The sequence below is a fragment of the Pelodiscus sinensis genome, chromosome W, assembly GCF_052426305.1.
Source record: "Pelodiscus sinensis isolate ZL-2025 chromosome W, ASM5242630v1, whole genome shotgun sequence".
NCBI lineage: Eukaryota > Metazoa > Chordata > Testudines > Trionychidae > Pelodiscus > Pelodiscus sinensis.
This window is the reverse complement of record NC_143084.1, coordinates 11,082,181-11,102,536: the sequence shown is the minus strand read 5'-3', so window position 1 is coordinate 11,102,536 and position 20,356 is coordinate 11,082,181. Positions and strand designations below refer to the sequence as shown.

General features: G+C 55.3%; 1 protein-coding gene across 1 annotated transcript in view; it reads right to left on the bottom strand.

The window, feature by feature from the left end:
• LOC102461266 (integral membrane protein DGCR2/IDD-like) overlaps positions 1 to 19,141 on the bottom strand; it is a 263,215-nt gene extending 244,074 nt beyond the window's left edge. Inside the window, exon 1 of the mRNA XM_089775103.1 lies at positions 18,879 to 19,141. Coding sequence (XP_089631229.1) covers positions 18,879 to 18,951 — 73 coding nt within the window. The 5' untranslated portion in view covers positions 18,952 to 19,141. The remainder of the gene's footprint in view (positions 1 to 18,878) is intronic.
• Between the last annotated feature and the right edge of the window lie 1,215 nt (positions 19,142 to 20,356).

Below are 20,356 nucleotides of genomic sequence, written 5' to 3'. Positions count from 1 at the left end.
AGTGTTTGGTCAGGCTCAACTGGACCCTGACCGAGCCGGTCAGCTTCGGGCGGGGGGTACGTCAGGGGTGTCCGCTGTCGGGCCAGCTGTACGCTCTGGCGATCGAGCCCTTCCTCTGTCTCCTCCGTAGGAGGTTGACGGGGTTGGTGCTTCGGGAGCCGGAGCTGCGGCTGGTCCTGTCGGCGTACGCCGATGACGTGCTCCTCGTGGTCCAGGACCCGGGCGACCTGGCGCGGGTGGAGGCTTGCCAAGCCGTCTACTCGGCAGCCTCCTCCGCCCGGGTCAACTGGGTCAAGAGCTCTGGCCTGGTGGTCGGGGACGGGTGGCGGGCCGGCTCCCTCCCACCCGCGCTTCAGGCCATCAGGTGGAGCGCGGGTCCGCTGCTCTATCTGGGCGTTTATTTATCCGCCACGCATCCTTCTCCGCCGGAAAACTGGCAAGGTTTGGAGGCCAGGGTGGGTGAGCGGCTGCGGAGATGGGCGGGACTGCTCCGGTGTCTCTCCCTTCGCGGGAGAGCGCTGGTACTCAATCAGCTGGTCCTGTCCATGCTCTGGCACCGGCTCAACACCCTGCGCCCGGCCCCGGAGGTCCTGGCCAAGCTCCAGAGGGCAGCTTTGGGGTTCTTTTGGCCAGGACTGCACTGGGTCTCTGCAGGGGTCCTGTCCCTCCCCCTGGAGGGGGGGGGGTCAGGGCCTGGTCTGCATACGCAGCCAGGTCCGGACCTTCCGCCTCCAGGCCCTGCAGAGACTCCTCTTCAGTGCAGGTAGTCCAGCATGGGGCACCTTGGCGCGCGCTTTCCTCCGCCGCCTCCGAGGGCTCCGATACGACCGGCAGCTCTTTTTTATCCACCCGAGGGGTCTTCCGCGAGACCTCTCAGAGCTGCCGGAATTCTACCAGGACCTCTACCAGGACTCCTTGTGCGTGCAGGTGGCGGAGTCTCCCTCGGTGCGCCGGAGGCTGATCCTGGCAGAAACCACCATGGTCTGAGACCTCCTGGACTACGACAGGGGGGACTGGGTGGACCCCCAAGCGCTCGCTCGGCGCATGGGGCTCTCCACCCCTCGACAAGCCATCCCTACACCCAACCTCTGAGAGATCCCGGACCAAATACAAGTTGTCAAATATACTGCGGCCTGGGACGGTGTAGGTCTGGTCGGGATGGATCACGTCCGCCAGCACGGACTGCGGTCGCAGCGAGATGGTTTTCGTTAAGATCTTGTAGTCCGTGCTGAGGAGCGAGATGGGACGCCAATTCCATAGGTCTAGCTGCACTTCTCTCCTCACCTTTGCCTGCACGCACACCCTATCCATGGCCCCACAAAGTCGCGAGACGTCGTCGTCAACCTCCTCCTGGCCCTAGCAAAGGCTGCAATATACAACACCAGGGCTGTGTCTACATTAGCATCCCTTTTCCGGAAAAGGGTGCCAATGAGACCAGTCGGAATTGCAAATGCCCCGGGGATTTAAATATCCCCCGCGGCATTTGCATGAACATGGCTGCCGCTTTTTTCCGGCTTGGGGCTTTGCTGGAGTAAAGCGCCAGCGTAGACGGGATCTTTCGGAAAATAAAGCCTTTTCCGGAAGATCCCTTATTCCTGATTTTAAGAGGAATAAGGGATCTTCCGGAAAAGGCTTTATTTTCCGAAAGATCCCGTCTACGCTGGCGCTTTTCTCCAGCAAAGCCCCAAGCCGGAAAAAAGCGGCAGCCATGTTCGTGCAAATGCCGCAGGGGCTATTTAAATCCCCGGGGCATTTGCAATTCCGACTGGTCTCATTGGCACCCTTTTCTGGCAACTGGTGCCAATGTAGACACAGCCCAGGAGTAAGATGTTAGACGAGGCGGTTCTCTGCGACTGTGGGGCCTATTTCCGCTCCTCCCTTGTGTCACGAATCCGGGCAGAGTTCCTCTGGGCGGCGTCCACTAGCTCCATCAATAGCTTTGAGGAGCATTGGTGTTTTCCGGGGTTCTCTGCTCTGTGTCCCCATCCGGTTCCCTTGTTTTGACCCTGTGACCTACACCCCCTGACCATGGTTTTTCATTATTTGTCCTAAGTATTTAGTTGAACCTTAGGTCCAGCCGTCCCTCCTTCAAGGCTGGGGGAGGGGCTATTAGAAGTGGGTGGACTTTGCCCGCCCACTTCCTGTATTTCAAATAAGCCTGCCCCACTCCACTCCTGAGAAGGAGGAAAGGCAGCAGGGTGCACGGGCTGCTCTCTTCCTCCTCCCCCCCCCGGTGCCTGCTCCTGCATCAGCCGGGGCTCTCCCTACTCCACCCCATCACCACCTGATGCCTTCGTGCTGCTGGACCTGCTCCCCCCAGACACCACCGCCTTCCACCACCAGTGGCTGCTGCTGCTGCCTGAGGGGAGAGGGGGGGGCCTGCTGGCTACCCTCCCTCTCCCCTCCACTCTGGAGGAAGAGGACCCCACTAGCATCCACCACCCAGAGGCCTTTCCCCACTGACTGCTGCCTGCCGCCTGCTGCTGCGCCCTGCTGAGGCGAAGAGGAGCACCATCACCCAGAACTGTGGAGGGGGTTTGTTCTCCAGAGTGAGGTTCTTCCCCCCCCCCCCCCCTCCACCTGCTCCCGGGGTGGTGGTGAACTGAGCCACTAAAAAGGAGGGCAGGGGGAGGGGCTCAAGGCCCTCCCCCAGTCCAGCTACCCCACCTCTGCTGCACCCACCCTCAATGCCCCCTCCACCGCCCTTTACCATCTGAACTGTCTCTTGTCCCCTTGGTGGGGTTTGCTGCAGCGGTGGGCGAGGTCGAGCCCCACAAGTGCCCGTGGGCATGCTCACTCCGCACCCCCTTGGACTTGGCCCCCCTCCCTCAGCTATGTTTGGCAGAGGGCCCCCCCCCCTTGCTTGCCCCATCTTACCTTAGCAGCCTGACCCAAGCTGCCTGGTGCGGGTGGAGGCTTGCCAAGCAGTCTACTTTGCGGCCGCCTCCACCCCGGTCAAGTGGGTGAAGAGCTTTGGCCTGGTGGTCTGAGACGGGTGGCGAGTCGGCTCCCTCCCACCCGTGCTTCAGGCCATCAGGTGGAGCATGGGTCTGCTGCTCTATCTGGGCATTTATTTATCCGCCACGCATCCTTCGCTGCCGGAGAGCTGGCAAGGTTTGGAGGCCAGGGTGGGGGAGCGGCTGCGGCTATGGACACGACTGTTCCGGTCTCTTCCCCCTTCAGGGGAGGGTGCTGGTACTGAACCCACTGGTCCTGTCCATGCTCTGGCAGTGGCTCAACACCCTGAGGCCAGCCCTAGGAGGTCCTGGCCAAGCTCCAGCGAACAGCTCTGGAGTTTTTTTGGCCAGGACTGCACTGGATCCCTGCAGGGGTTCTGTCTCTTCCCCCTGGAGGAGGGGGGCCAGGGCCTGGCTGCGTACGCAGACCAGGTCTGGACCTTCCGCCTCCAGGTCCTGCAGAGACTCCTCTTTAGTGCAGGTAGTCTGGCATGGAGCACTTTGGCGTACACCTTCCTCCGCGGGCTCAGATACGACCGGCAGCTCTTTTTTAATCCACTGAAGGGGTCTTCCGCGAGACCTCTCAGAGCTGCCGGAATTCTACCAGGAACTCCTCCAGACCTGGAAGCGACCAGGTCCATTGGGGCCACCGAGGGAGCAGATCTCATGGAGCCCCTGCTCCACAATCCAGCCTTGCGCATGCAGGTGGTGGAGTCTCCCTCGGTGCGCCGGAGGTTGATTCTGGCAGAAGCCACCAAGGTCAGAGACCTCCTGGATTATGATGGGGGGGATTGGGTGGAGCCCCGAGCGCTCGCTCAGCACATGGGGCTCTCCACCCCCCCCCCGCCAACTCCCCTGCGCCTACTCCAGTAGGTGAAGGTGGCCTTCCTGTGGCCCACTCTCGCTTTCCTGCTGAGAGCCCTGTAAGAGGGTACGTCCCGCCACTCCCTTCCTGCAAAACCTCTGTCCCTTGTTATCAGGCCCCTGTTCTGGGAGCCCTCCCCATCCTTGGACCCCCAGCTCGCTGCAAAATCTGCAGCCTGTCTGCTTTCGAACCGTGCCTGGAAAACCATCTGTACACGCTTGTGCTCCACACTCTGCATTTTTCCACCCTGGTGTCCCGCCCCGATACCAAGTGGCGGGACTAAGACCAGTGGGGGCAAGGGAACCCCGATGGGCCAGTGTGTATTCCACCCTAGTACCACAGCCCATCAGGGACATTAGATGGCAGCTTGTTCACAGAGCCGTGAGCACGGGCGTGTACGTGCTGTGGTTCACCCCATCCCGCATACCTACCCCTTTTGCGGCACGAGGGAGAACCTAGCGCACACATTTGGAATACGCCAAGTTACAGCCCCTACTCTGGCTCCTCCAGAACCTCTTATTGAGGTTCTGGCTGCACTTTTCCCCTCACCTTTTCATTTACGCACACCCTATCCGTGGCCCCACAAAGGCACGGGACCTCCTCATCAACCTCTTCTTGGCCGTGGCTAAAACCGCCATATACAATACCAGGAGGAGGATGCTGAACGAGGGGGTTCCCTGCAACTGTGGGGCCTACTTCCATTCCTCCCTAGTATCGCGTATCCGGGCAGAGTTCCTCTGGGTGGCCTCCACTGGCTCCCTTGACAGCTTTGAGGAGCAGTGAGTGCTGTCCCGGGTTCTCTGGTCAGTGTCCCCATCTGGTTCCCTTGTTTTACACCTGTGACCTGCACCCCTTGACCTTTTAATCATTATTTATCCCCCGTAACCAGTTGGACATGGGTCCAATTGTCCCTCCCTCCACCTTGCCATATTTTCAAATAGGCCCCCCTACACACACACTCCCCTTAAGTCCAGTTCCCAATCTTCAGGACGGGCCCTTTGCTCCTCTCCTAGGCGGGACAGGGCGTCTGCATTGGCATTTTCCTTTCCTGACCTGTGCTGGATAGTAAATGAATATTGTTGCAGGGTCATGTACCACCTCATTATCAGGGCATTTGCATTTCTCATGTGCACCCACTTCAATGGGGTGTGATCTGTAATTAGAATAAGAGTTCTCAAGGAGGTAATAGCGTAATGCATCAATGGCCCATTTTATGGCCAGAGCTTCCTTTTCAATAACTGAATATTTCTGCTCCCAAGGAAAAGTTTCCTGCTGATATACAAGATGAGGTGCTCTTCCCCATCTGTCTCCTGGGAGAGTACTGCTCCCAACCCCACCTCAGAGGTTGATCGAAGTTAGGGCTAAATATAGGCTCCCGCCATAAGGCTTCGAGGGTCTGACAAGCCACCTCACACTCTGCCGCCCACCGTACCCCGTTGGGCTGTCCTTGGTGAGGAGAGAAAAATGAGGGGAGCTGCAATGGTGGCAAACTGTGGGACAAACCAGCGGTAGCATGCGGCCAGTCCTAAGAACTGCCTTACTTTCCTTTTGGAGGAGGGTACAGGGTAGGTTTGAATGGCTTCCACCCTCTGAACCTAGGAAAAGTGGATCAGCCACTTACCTACTGTTTGGGATGTGGGTTTCTCGCCACCCAATCCGGTGAGGTGGTTTTTTTTTTTTTGGATTGGCTATAAGGCCTGCATCTCTAAGGGTCACATAATGGCTGCCACGTGCAGTAGATGCTTTTCCTACTCTCGACTATAGGTAACTAGATCGTTGATGTAGGCCACAGCATATTCCACATGGGGACTCAGGAGGCAGTCCATCTGTTGGAACATGGCAGGGGCTCCATGGAGGCCAAAGGGCATCCAGATAAAATGGAATAGTCCTGAGGGTGTGGTAAATGCTTCCCCCGTGATCCCTGACCCAAGGGGGATCTGCCAATACCCTTTTGTGAGATCCAGGGTTGTGATTTAATTAGCAGTCCCGAAGCGGTCTGAGTTCCTCCGTTTGGGGCATCGGGTAGGCATCAAACTTGGAGTTCACATTCACCTTCCTAAAGTCTATGCAAAACCAAATGCTCCTGTCTGGCTTTTGCCCAAGTACCACAGGGCTCCGCCATTCGCTCTTAGATCGTTCAATGACCCCTAGCTCCAGCATCAGCTGGACCTCTCTCTCTCAACCACCTCCTGCATTCGGTGTAGAAGGGGGAGATTACTCTACTGGACTACCTGGTTTAGCGCGGTCCGGATGTTATGGAACACCACGGTCGTTCAGCTCAGACATGTCGTGAAGGTCTTGCGAAAAGCCTTTGAGGCACCGAGCCTGTTTCTGTTGGCTTTCCGGTAGGGTGTCCCCCAGTTGTGGTTCTCCCCCTTCCCCCACATCAGGTGTCTGTGGTCCCAAGGATAGTTCCGGGGGGATATGGGTTAATCGGTACTTCCCGCTCCCGCCAGGTGTTTCAAAGCAACAACGCCACAAGGAGCCCATGGTCTTCTGATTTGGCTGATGGACTTCGTATGTAATGGGCCCCACTTGATGGGTAACTTCATATGGGCCTTGCCATCGATCCAGGAGCTTTGACTCATCTGATGGGAGTAGGAGGAGGACATGGTCCCCAGGCTCAAAGGTTCTTTCCTGGGTTCCCCAATTATAATACTGCTCCTGGATCCCCTGAGCTGCCTGAAGATTTTCCCACACTATGGTTCCCGCTTGGGTGAGTTGTTCCTGCAGCTGCAATGCATACTGGAGGCGGCCCTGGGAGGTCACGAGAGCACGTTCCCACATTTCTCTTAGCAGGTCCAATATGGCTCGAGGTCGTTGGCTGTACAGGAGTTCAAATGGGAAGAAGCAGGTTGACGCCTGGGGTACTTCTCGGGCCACTAGCAATAATAGTGGGAGCAGCTGGTCCCACTGTGGTAGCTCCGATGGGGGAATTTTTTTTAACATGCCCTTCAGCGTTCTGTTAAAGTGCTCAACTAGTCCATCGGTCTGTGGATGATAGACCGAGGTCTGTAGTTTTTGAATCCCCAGCAAGGCACACACCTGACAAAGTAACTGGGATGGAAAATTAGTTCCTTGATCAGCGAGGAGCACTCAGGGAAGTCCCATATGAGCAAAAACCTTCACCAGCTCGGAGGCGATGGTACGAGCACTAGTATTTTGCAGGGGCACGGCCTCTGGGAAACGTGTGGCATAGTCTACCAAAACCACTATATACTGGAATCTGGCCTTGCTTTTCAGGAGGTGTCCCACCAGATTGAGGACTGCTCAGTCAAACAGGGTGCTGACAACTGGCAGGGGGACCAGTGGGGCTCTCAACCCCCAGATCAGCAGCTAGCTGGCATTCTGGGCACGAGCGGCAATAAGTCCTTCACTTCCTGATATATCCCGGGCCAAAAGAAATGGGACACCACTCTGGCCAGGGTCTTCTCTTGGCTCAAGTGTCCAGCGGCCGGGATGTCATGGGCTAACTGCAGCACTGCTTTCCAGTGGCAGCGTGGGACCAAATAGCTGAGACCGCACTTCTTGCATTTGAGGATCTCGGGCCACTTGGTAGAGGCAGGCTGCATTTCGAGCTCATGGCAGACATGAGACAGCTCTCTGCAGGCTGGTTATGGTCCCATTGACGCGTGCAGCCTGGTCACAGGCAGCCCTCAGGGTCCTGTCTTCCCGCTGGTCCCGAGGAAAGTCTCTGAGGTCTAGTTCCCCCGCCACAGGGAGGAACTGACTGGCTTGGCCCCTCCCCTTCTGGGGGGTTCTCTCTCTCTTCTCCCTTCCCCCCCCCCGGGTTTCATCTTGGCCATCCTCAACAGGGTCCCCCTCCAAGAGGGCCTGGGCTGGTGGGACTCCAAGGCTGGCATCTTGCAGGAGGTCATTAAATCCAGGCCAGTCCCAGCCCAGAATAATGGGGTAGGCTAAAATATCGGCCACCCCAACAACTATCTTCTCGGTCACGCCCCTTATGGTTAGGGGAACCTTAGCATGGGGATATGCCTTCATGTCCCCGTGGCTGCACTGCAGTCGTAACTCCCCATCCATCAGTGGAGGCAGGGACCACCTTCCGTACCAGTGTTTGTCCACACCCCAAGTCTAAGAGGGCCATCACCTGCTGGGGCCCCACTTTCACAGGCAGTGTCAGTTTTGGCGGGGCAGGCTGGCGGGCCCATGCTTCGGCAGTGCAGATTCAACCATACCTGCATTCCATTTCAGGACAGTCCAGCTGCAGATGTTCCAGGTGGCCGCAAGTGAAGCAAAGGCCGAACTTGGGGTGGGAGGATTGTGCTGAGCCATCCAGTGGAGGAGTGCGTCGACGGACTCGGGGTATCGGCAGGGTCGCCTCAGGAGTTCCTGCCCCCGGGCCTGACACCGCGTGTTCTCGCCGCTGTGGGGATCGGGCCGGGAGGACCCATCGCGTAGTTCTGTTCTGGGTCGAGGATTCAGGACCAGCAACAGGCTGAGCGCCCTTGGTCCAGGGGTTGCAGTGCGGGCTCCAGGCCCCACAGGGTTCTCAGCAGCCAAGGAATCTTCCACCAGCATGATGGCTTCACTTAATGTCGTGGGGCGGTGCTGAAGTACCCACACACAGCCACAAACTGGAAGCACCTGAATAAGTTAGTCGAACAGATTGCCCTGGAATCTCTCTTCAGCCAATCTCTGCTCCAGCTGCAGCCACCGTCCACAGAGGCTCCTTATCTTGTAGGCCACTGCTCAGTGCCAGGCCCCCAAGGGGTAGGTGATGGTTCAGAGTTGCTGGCGAAAGGTCTCCAGAAAGATATCCAGAGCATCCAAGATTGCGGCCTTCACCTGCCTGTAGTCTTGGGCGGCCTTGATTGGGAGCCCTCTGTACGCCATTTGAGTGGCCCCCCCCACCAGGTATGGGACGAGGAGGGTGGCCCACTGTTCACATGGCCACTTCATGACCACCGCCACTCACTCAAAAGTTTCCAAGGCAGCTTCTGGGTCATCCTCAGGCCCCATCTCGGAAAGTCCCTCTGGACGTGCCCCGTCACCAAGCAGAGGAAGCACCGGAGAGGCTGGGGCTGGCCTAGTGGCACTTTAACAATAGCCTTCTGGAGGATGTGAGCTTCATGGCATCCTTCTGGGAGTTCTGGCTGGACTGGTGGGGGCAGCGGCCCGCCTTTCCCTAGGCGTGGCGATGGTGGGACGTGGGGAAGGTGCGCGCCCGGCTCTTCTGGCGTGATCACATCCCTCCACTGGCTTGTGCCCCGGGAGTAGTGATAGAGCAGCGGGAGCGGGAGGTTTTGAAGCTGGAGAGACGCTTGGTATGCGACCCAGAGGATCCACCCCTCCCGTGAGGTGTACTGGGAGAAACTCCAGGCCCTTGAGGACCACTGGGCCCAGGGTGCCTTTGTTCGATCCTGCATCCATCTCCTTCAAGAAATGGATCGTGGCTCCTGCTTCTTCTATGCCCTGGAGAAAGAGAGGGGGGCTAAAAAGCACAACACCTGCCTTTTGGCGGAGGATGGCACCCCCCCCTCACGGATCCGGCGGAGATGCGTGGAAGGGCCAGGGCCTTCTACGCCAGTTTGTTCTCCCTGGATCCGACCGAAGCCGACGCCTGCAGGGTGCTCTGGACCGAGCTCCCAACAGTCAGCACGGGCGACCAAGACCGGCTAGAGCTGCCTCTCACTCTGGCTGAATTCTTAGAAGTCCTCCATCTCATGCCCACCAACAAAACCCTGGGCATGGACAGGCTTACCGTGGAATTCTACCACATATTACCATCTGGACCGAGTCCTTGGAGAGCAGGGTCCTCCCTCTGTCATGCAGGTGAGCCATGCTCACCTTGCTGCCAAAGAAGGGGGACCTCCGCGACCTTCGGAACTGGCGTCCCGTCCTGCTCTGAAGCATGGACTACAAGGTCGTAGCAAAAGCCATCTCGCTGCGACTGCGGTACGTGCTGGTGGACGTGCTCCATCCTGACCAGACCTACTCCATCCCGGGCTGAAGTATTTTCAGTAATTTATGTCTGGTCCGGGATCTGCTAGAGCTTGGGCGTAGGGACGGCTTGTCGTTCGCCCTCCTGTCCCTGGACCAGGAAAATGCATTGGACAGGGTGGACCACGGGTACCTCCTGGGCACTCTGCAGGCCTTCGGCCCCCGTTCTGTGAGTTTTCTCCGGGTGCTGTATGCCCTCACGGAGCATTGGGTCAGGCTCAACTGGACCCTGAGTGAGCCAGTCAGCTTCGGGCGGCTGTCGGGCCAGCTATATGCTCTGACAATCGAGCCCTTCCTCTGTCTCCTCCACCGGAGTTTGACAGCAGGTCTTTTCAACATATGCCAATGACACGTTCCTTGTGGTCCAGGACTTGGCAGGCCTCCACCTACTCTAGGTCGCCCAAGCAGTTTACTCGGCAGCCTCCTGCACCCAGGTCAACTGGGTCAAGAGCTCTGGCCTGGCAGTCAGGGACGGGTGGCAGGCAGGCTCCCTCCCATCCATGCTTCAGGCCATCAGGTGGAGCGCGGGTCCGCTGCTCTATCTGGGTGTCTTTCTAGATGCCACGCATCACTCTCTGCCGGAGAAGTGGTAGGGTTTGGAGGCCAGGGTGGGTGAGCAGCTGCAGAGATGGACAGGACTGCTCCAGTCTCTCTCCCTATGCAAGAGGGCGCTGGTGCTGAACCAACTTGTCCTATCCATTGTCTGGTGCCAGCTCAACCCCCTGGGCCCAGCTCTGGAGGTTCTGACCAGACCCCAGAGGACAGCCCTGGAGTTCTTCTGGCCATGACTGCACTGGGTTTCTGCAAGGGTCCTGTATCTCCCACTGGAGATGAGGGGCCAGGGCCTGGTCTGCTTGCGCAGCCAGGTCCGGACCTTCCGCCTCCAGGCCCTGCAGAGACTCCTCTTTAGTGCAGGCAGTCCGGCATGGAGCATTTTGGGGCACGCCTTCCTCAGCCGCCTCCGAGGGCTCCAATATGACCGGCAGCTCTTTTTTATCCACCCGAGGGGTCTTCCGCGAGACCTCTCAGAAGTGCCAGAATTCTACCAGGACCTCCTCCAGACCTGGAAGCTGTTTCTGGCGACCAGGTCCATTGTGGCCTCCGAGGGAGCAGACCTCCTCGCAGAGCCCCTGCTCCACAATCCAGCCTTGCGCGTGCAGGTGGCGGAGTCTTCCTTGGTGCGCCGGAGGCTGATCCTGGCAGAAACCACCATGGTCGGGAACCTCCTGGACTACGACAGGGTGGATCCCCGAGCGCTTGCTCAACGCATGGGGCTCTCCACCCCTCGAACCCCCCTGCGCCTACTCCAGGAGGTGAAGGCGGCTTTGTCGCAGCCCGCTCGTGATCTCCTACAGAGAGCCCTGCGAGAGGGAACGCCCCGCCCCTCCCTTCCTGCAAAGCCTCCGTCCCTCATTATCGGGCCCCTGTTCCGCAGGCCCCCCCGGCCTCCCCACCCTTGGACCCCCAGCCGGCTGCAAAATTTGCAGCCGGTCTGTTTCCGGACCGCGCCCAGGGAACAGCTGTACACGCTCGTGCTCCACACTTTGCATTTCCCCACCCTCGTGTCCCGCCCCGATACAGAGTGGCAGGACTACCTCAGACCTATAGAGGGTGGGGAACCCCGATGGGCCAGCGTCTATTCCGATCTAATTCCGCGGCCCGTCGGGGACATCAGTTGGCGGCTCCTTCACGGGGCCGTGAGCACGGGCGTGTACTTGGCGCGGTTCACCCCAATCCCAGACACCTGCCCCTTTTGCGGCGTGAGGGAGAACCTGGCGCACGCCTACCTCGAATGCGCCAGGTTGCAGCCCCTATTCTGGCTCCTCCAGAACCTCTTACTGAGGTTCTGGCTGCACTTCTCCCCTCACCTTTTTATTTACGCACACCCTGTCAGTGGCCCCACAAAGTCGCGAGACCTCCTCGTCAACCTCCTCCTGGCCTTAGCGAAAGCTGCCATCTATAATAGCAGGAGGAGGAAGTTAGACGAGGGGGTTCTCTGCGACTGTGGGGCCTATTTCCGCTCTTCCCTCGTGTCACGAATCCGGGCAGAGTTCCTCTGGGCGGCGTCCACTGGCTCCATCGACAGCTTTGAGGAGCAGTGGGCGCTGTCCGGGGTTCTCTGCTCGGTGTCCCCATCCGGCTCCCTTATTTTAAACCTGTGACCCGCACTCCTTGACCCTGTTGTCATTTTTTGTCCCCCGGATTCAGTTCAACATGGGTTCTGTGTCCCTCCCATAAGGTTGGGGAGGGGCTTTTAGAACGTGGGCGGGCTTCGCCCGCCCACCATCCCATGTTTTCAAATAGACCGCCCACCTTCCCATGATTTCAAATAGGCGCCCACCTTCCCATGATTTCAAATAGGCTCTGCCACCTCCGAGGGCTCTGATACAACCGGCAGCTCTTCTCTCTGCACCAGAGGGGTCTTCCGTAAGACCTCTCAGAGCTGCCGGAGTTCTATCAGGAGCTCCTCCAGACCTGGAAGCTGTTTTCAGTGACCAGGTCCGTTGTGGCCACCGAGGGAGCAGACCTCCTCGCGGAGCCCCTGCTCCACAATCCAGCCTTGTGCGTGCAGGTAGCGGAGTCTTCCTTGGTGCGCCGGAGGCTGATCCTGGCAGAAACCACCAAGGTCGGAGACCTCCTGGACTACAACCGGGGGATTGGATGGACAGCATGCTCTGGCTCCCTAGACAGTTTTGAGGAGCAGTGGATGCTGTCTGAGGTTCTCTGTTCTATGTCCCCATCCAGCTCCCTTGTTTTAAACCTTTGACTCGCACCCCTTGACCTTGGTTTTTTTTTTTATCATCATATGTCCCCTGTAATTAGTTGATTCCTAGGTCCAGTCATCCCTCCTGCAAGGCTGGGAGAGGGGCTTATAGAACCCCTGGGGTATCAAATAGTACCTCACTACAGACCCCAAGAGGCCTTTTGTATCTTCTGATTTGACCTTTCTGCACTTTTCCCTACATTATCATTTCTAGACAGAAGCCTGAACATTTAAAGATTACATCCTTGATCACCATTCTGAAGAACACACAGGTTGAGCTAACTAGTAAGTTACTTTAACATCCAAGAGCAAATCACTTGTATTTTCCAGTTTAGTTCATATGTATTTTAAAGTTGTTTGAATAGGAAGGGCACTATCTGCTCTTTAGTGAGTGTGACAGGGCGCCTGCCCTGCACTGGGCCTTTAAGCCCAAGACGCAGGCCTTGAGCCTTAGGGTGGCTGGAAGAACCCAGCTGAAATGGTTAGGCTAATGAGCCCCAGCTGTCAGAGATCTGGGACGCCCGGCTGGCTAGGCAAGCCCAGCCGTCAGCTATAAAGGGAGGAGCACAGTGTGCCAGGGTAGGGTTGACTGCAGAGGAAGCAGGAGTTCCTTGGAGGGAGACAGTTGCAGGAGAAGGACTGGAGAGGGGAGCTCTCCCTCAGCAGTTGCCAGGGACTCCAGGAGAGGCCGGGAGGAAGGTGGAGGTGAGTTGGTGCCACCCGGAGACTACCTGCTGAGGGGATGCTGGCCTGGAGATCGCAGCCAGCTGGGCAAGTCCAGGAGAAGGAAGCCTGGGGATCCAGGTAGGATGTGGCCCAGGGCAGGAGCGGGAGCCGCCCCTCCCGGCCCGAGAGCCTTGGTGTGTTTTGGCTGGATGGCCACACCGAGGGAGTGACCCGATACCTGGTTGCTCACAGGGCCCTGGGCTGGGACCCGGTGGAGTAGGGTGGGCGCGGGTCCCCCTACCTGGGGGTGTGCCCTGCTACAACGATAATCTGTTTTGTAGACTCTGCCTTGCTTAAAGGGCCAGTTATAAACTGCTTTGTGGCCAATAATGAGCAACCCATACAGACTGTAACTGGCCCTGAGAGTGGCTATATGAAGAAAGTTAGGGGGCACTGAGGCACACTGGGGGCATGCACCCCTGACAGTGAGCAAATACTTAACTCCAGCTCAGCTTCCCCCTTCACTATACAGGTGCTGTGGGGAACTGCTATAGATCAATGTTTGCTTGAAAATAGCTTGATTTTTAGAAAGGTCAATATCCACACCCATAGCTCATTGGCTGGCAAACAAGTCCTATCTGGGGTATGTATCCTTTCTAATGTTGCATGATTTTTTCAGGTTGGATTTGATTTAAAATCAAATAGATTTAAACCATGATTTAAAATTACTAGTTAGGAAGACTATTTAGTCATGGTTTTCTACATTGAAGTGCACTCTTGTTGGTTGTTGTAACCTTAATACGGGGTGGGCAACCTATGGCTCACAAGCCAAATATGGCTCTCTAGGGAGCCAGATATGGCTCTTCTGGAGCCCCAGCTCAGGCCCCATCTGCTCCCCCTGCAGCAGGGAGCCAGCGCTGGCACTGCAGCCTTATGGCCCCTGCAAGATTTGAACACCAGCACAGCTTCCCGGGGGGGGAGGGAGGAGGCACCATGGGGGAGGAAGCCCCCTCCCCAACGGATCTGGCATGCAGGGAACAAAAAGGCTAAACATGGCTTAGCAGGACCGTGTTTTCCTTCCTCCCCCTTCCCCCCGAGTAGGGGAAAACCAGGAACCAAAGATGGCTCCCTGCGTACTGACATTTCCTTTCCTCAGGACACACTTCCTACAGGCCCCCCTGCAAGCCATTGCTGGAGGCTTCTGGGGAATGGGAGCAGAGGGAGATGTTACATGGCACCTGCCATGTGATGTGAAAACAAGTGGCCCCCCATGCCTAGACCCCACCCCAAACATCCCATTGCCCTCTGGCCAACTGCACCCGAGGCCCCTGGGCGCAGACACTCTGCCCCCTGGCCAGGCAGCCAGCCACCAGCCTGCCCCTGGCCAGACCTTGCACCCTCACCTCCTCCTACACCCCACCTCCTGCTCAGATCCTGCACTTCTATCCCTATCCCATTCACTGGTAGCCCTGTCCCGCACACTTAATGCCTTATTTTTAGCCCCAACCCAGAGCCAGGGCACAAAATCCACTAACCCTGGAACCCCAGAGGAGTAAATCTGGCCTGAGGCCTTGAACCACAGTCCTCCCTGCCCCTCCCCCCATCATGGGGCTGGAGCACCAGGGGAGTCAGGTGTTTCAGTTGGGGGCCATATCAGTGAGGGTTGGGGGTTTTTGAAGGTCCTCCCTTTTTTTGTGCACTTCTCACTTGTGTGCTCCCTGATTGATTTTTCTGTGGGTCAGTGGCCCTCAACCCAAAAAAAGGTTCCCCACCCCTGCCCTAAATAAAGACAAATGTTGAACATAACATTTTACTTTGTTTAAAAGTGAAGCCTGGCCAACAAGCCCCCAATTGGGGCCCAGCCCCCATCTGGCTGCAGCATCATAATGCTCCAGCACCCCCCATACACCAACCTTGAGCCTCTCATACACGTGAACCCCCTGCCCTGAGCCCCTCATACCCCCACATCTCCAGTCCCCTGCCATAACACACCTGCACCTCCACCCACCCCAATCTCCTGCCCTGAGCCCCCATACATCCCAACCCAAACTCCTGCAACCCCACATCCCCAGCCCCTTGCCATAACATTGACAGAAGACAGCCTGAATGCATTCATGAAGCTGGATTTGACCAGTTATGATGTAAACTTCAAAGAAATATGCAAAAAGATGCAGCAGCAGAAGTCCCATTAAATTCTGAAAGTACACTGTTGCATTTATCCTATTAATCATTATGTCAATAATAAGTTGTATATTTTCAGTCATGCAAACGGGCATTCTTATACAGCTCTTTGTTGGCCACTTGTTCTGAATTTTGATGTAGTTTGGCTCTTTGGTTTGAAAAACATTGCTGACCCCTGCGAACATATAATTGAAGTTCCCCCTTTTTCAGTCGCATCCAACATCATTTTATAGTTAAAGAATTAGCAGTGAAGACTGCTATATAATCTGCATGCACAATTTAACACAGCGAGGGCTTTTCCCTCAAGAACCTGAATTTCCATTCCGCTCCGAGGCCACAAGATTGATGCAAACTGAACTCTTCTCAGTTCTTGGTCACACTAGCAACCCATGTGTTATAAACTAGCATGAACTCAGATGTATTCCTTTAAGTCAGGCCTGGGCAAAATACAGCTCGCGGGTCTGATCCGGCCCACCAAGCCACTGGATCTGGCCCACAGAGGCAGTGGGGCAGGCTCCCCTGCTTGCCCCAAAGCCCTGTGCACAAACACAGCTGCAGGGCTCCATTTCTGGTTTAAAACTACCGGGGGGGAGTTTTAGGAGCCACCCAGCAGGCAAGCAAGCATGCTGGCTGGCTAGTTTGGCAGCTAGCAAGCAAGTCTCTTAGCTACAGCCTGCTTCTGGTACCCCAGCCCTTTCCTGCCCCAAATCCCTGCCCCCTGCCCCCCAACATACCCAAACCCTGTCCCCCCCCTTACACCCATACCCCCTCCCAAATCTGGCACCCCAGTCTCCTGCTCCAGATTACAATCCCAAACACCTGCACTCCAGGCTCCAGCCCTAGGTTCATGGGCCAGTTTTGTTCATCTTTATTAACGACGTGCATGAGGGGCTAGATTGCACTCTCAGCAAGTTGCGGATGACACTAAGCGGGCGGGGGGGGGGGGGGGAGATAGGGTCCAGAGTGACCTAGACAGATTAGAGGATGGGGCCACAAGAAATCTGATGAGGTTCAACAAGGACAAGTGTAGAGTCCTGCACTTGGGAGGGAAGAATCCCAAGTATTGGTACAGGCTGGGGACCGACTGGCTAACTAGCAGTTGTGCAGAAAAGGACCTGATTACAGTGAATAAGAAGCTGGATAGGAGTCAACAGTGTGCCCTTGTAGCCAAGAAGGCTAATGGCATATTAGGGTTCATTAGGAAGAGCACTGCCAGCAGGTCTAGAGAAGTGATTATTCCCCTTTATTCGGCTCTGGTGAGGCCACATCTGGAGTATTGTGTCCAGTTCTGAGCCCTCCTCTATAGAAAGGATGTGGACGCGTTGGAGAGGGTCCAGCAGAGGGCCACCAAAATGATTAGGGGGCTGGAGCACATTACCTTTGAGGACAGTCTGAGGGATTTGGGCTTTAGTCTACAGAAGGGGGGGGGGGGGCACGGAGGAATTTGATAGTAGCCTTCAACTTCCTGAAGGGAGGTTCTAAAGAGGATGGAGAGAGGCTGTTCTCAGTAGTGACAGATGGCAGAACAAGGAGCAGTGGTCTCAAGTTACAGTGCCGGAGGTCTGGTGAAGTACTGGAATAGGTTCCCTAGGGAGGTGGTGAAATCTCCATCCCTGGAGGTGTTTAAGTCCCAGCTTGACAAAGCCCTGGCTGGGTTGATTTAGTTGGGATTGGTCCTGCTTTGGGCAGGTGGCTGGACTCGATGACCTCCTATGGGCTCTTCCAGCTCTGATTCTAGGTCACAACTGCCTCCTTCACCCAAACTACCTCTGACTCAATTCTCCCTCCTGCACCCCAATCCCTTACCCTAAGTTCCCTTCTGCACCCAACCTCCATCCCAGACCCCACATCTCCTCCATTAATGTCATGAAAGAGTGCAGCCCTCGACCACTTTCCAAAATCTTGGAGTGCCCCTCCCCTCAAATTATGGACCACCCCTGCTCTAAAGAAATACAACTTCAACAATGTTCAATTTTCTATGCAAGCCTGCTTATTCTTATTATACTGCAAATGATTTCCCACTCCAGCTTTCTTGTTCATTAAAACAAAACTTCCCAGTATGTTTTCCTATAGCTACATACAAAGCCCAAATTCTTTTGAAAAAACAAAATGCATTATACAAATTGATCTGTTACTACCCAACTGGGGCTTATAAGTCACTTCTACTTTGTAACTACAGCAGGTACAAAATTCTCAGACAGCCGAGAACACTATCAATTTGAAAAATCACTTAAATATGCTCAGAAATGTTTAGGCTGACAAATCACTTTAGTAAAATAAGGCAGTCCCAGCTGCTAACAAAGGGTCCACTAGGACATCAACCTCAGTATGCTCCCCTCACTCCCTTATCCCAAACAGCTCCTGAATGCAGTTAGGGGCAAGTCAGCTATGCAGACTTCCTCCGTGGAAATTCACGAGCCCACCTGCAAACTAACATTGATCAGCAGAGTATGCCTCATCTAAGCAACTACAAATAAAATATCTGTGTGTAATGAGGCGGCATGTCCTGTGGCATCTTAAAGACTAACACATTTCTTTGGGGGAAACTAGGAGTCCTGTAGCATCTTATGGACTAACACAGGCATCTGATAAAGTGTTCATAAAGCTTATGACGTAATAAATGTGGGAAGCCTGTAGCAGTACCCCTTTTTCAAAAAAAGATTTTATAAGTACCCCCAGTACCTACAGTTTTCAGACAACATTTTTTTTCTACGATTGGAACACATTTGTTTAAACAGCACCTGGTGTTGGCCGCTGTCAACAGACAGGATACTGGGCTAGATGGACCTTTGGTCTGACCCAGTACGGCCGTTCTTATGTTCTTAACTGTAGCTGGGTGGGCAATGTACCTTTTACACCCAAAAATTTCAAAACAAAAATACAGTTTTCTCCAAATTTCAGTTGTGTTGATGTACCCCCAGGACTTCTCTCTAGTACCCCAAGGGTACTTGTACCACTGGTTAAGAAACACTGGCCTACAAGAGACCACAGGACCCCTTGTTGTTTTTGCAGATAGAGAACTAGCCTTCTTAGTCTGAGACATTTCTTTGGGCATAAGCTTTAATGGGCTAGAACCCCCAGAAGCTTATGTCCAAAGAAATGTTTGTTTTTGCTTAATCAGGAGTCCTGTGGCACCTTAAAAGCTAACAGCGTAACCCCAACGTCCCCTCACCTGTGTGTAATGATACATCTCCCCAAACAAAAAATTAGAACTACACACACCCTATCCACCGAGAACGATGAAAATGGGCGACAGCGAAACCCACCCACCGCGCTGTCCTGCTCTCCAACGGGGGTACCCCTCCCCAGCCCCCTTCTCCCACTATTGCATCACCACAATCTTCCTACCGTGGCGCTCCCTTCTCTAACTACAAGCCACTCACACGCACATCTCCCTCAGCCCCTCGGGCCTACCCTGCTCCGCCCCGCCCCGCCCCATCCTAGAGCCCCTCACTTGGCGGCCCGCCCCTCGCGGCCCCCGTACCTGGCCGCAGCGGCTCGGTGGTGCTCAGTACCAAGAAGAGGAAAAAGGTGCCGCTGTCCGCTCTGGGCACCATTTATCCTCCACCATAAACCCGAGGAAGAAAGCGGGCCGCGTCGACACCGAGCCTCCCTCCCCGGCTGGGAGCCCGCGAATCTAGCTGTGGCGGTGGCCTACCCTCGTGCCCAGGCCAGGAGGTGAGAAGATCAGTAATGAACCCCTCACCTAGCTCTAGTTCCACACAAGATGGCGGCTCCCCTCCTCCCTACAACAAAGACCGGCAGCCAATCAGCGCCAGGGGTGGGGCTTTTGTGTGGTAATCCACATAGGCGGATGGTATGTAGAGAGCTGCTACCTATGAGATTGTGCTATTTAGGAAGAATTTCGGGGCAGTCGCTCCATTGATGCCACTGTCCTTGGCCCTGTCCACGCTATAAGTTTTCGCTTACTTCTTTTTAAAAGGGGTAAAAAAAGGGCTAAACAGAAGGAGGGGGTGAAGTGGCTGCAGGCAGTGCTAGGAACTGAGGCAAACTCAGGGCTGGGGGGGGGGGGGGGGGGGGAGGGGAGGAGCAACTAGTAAACTCTCTGCTGTTGGAGGGACCCAGAGGGCAAATCCCCAGCACAGGCAGGGCAGAAGGGGTAAAAACAGTTACCCCATGGGAATGAGGCACCAGTCAAAGGGTGGCTGTGGCAGAGGGGCTTTTTATTATTTGCTTAAACCTGCTTTTTTTATATATAATTTACTCAAATCAGAGGCACTGAGCATGCTCAGTAGGGCTGCAGATGCCCCTGCCTTTCTCCCTTCCCTTGCTATGAAGAAGTTTTTGCTCAGTGCATTTTAAAAGGGTTAACAATGGAAAAAGGGGCTAAAGAGAGGACATGAATTCTCATAACATTTCACACATTTGTGTTGTCTGCTGCCCATAAATCACTGAATTGCAGTCCCGTCGCTGTAACCCATGTTATGTGTAGCTTTGCTCCTTGCAAATGTTATTTCTGTTACTTGTATTACTCAGTGCAATGCATGGCATTGCACTAAGTGTTTTTGAGCAGTAGCTATTAAAACAAAAACAAATAAGTCAATAGCTATTCTTTCTTATAGCACATCATCATCATCATCATCAACAACCATGGGCTCAATGCCTGTTGGTGTCCAATGCCTCCCTCACTATTTCCTTCCATCTTTCCCTGTCCAGTGCTGAGTGGCTTAGTTTCTGTAGACTAGCTCCGCACCTATCTACTAGATCATCTCCCCATTCTCTGTGGGGTCTGCCTCTCCTATTCAGACCATCCATTATGCCAAATACCAGGGTCTTAACATTTGGCTCATCGTTCATTCTGCAGATATGCCCGAATAGCTGTAACTTCCGTTGTATAACCTTCTGCAGTAGAATGCTGATAGAAATGTAGCCGTGTTAGTCTGGTCTAGCTGAAACAAAAAACAGGACTATGTAGCACTTTAAAGACTAAACCATCTTGTT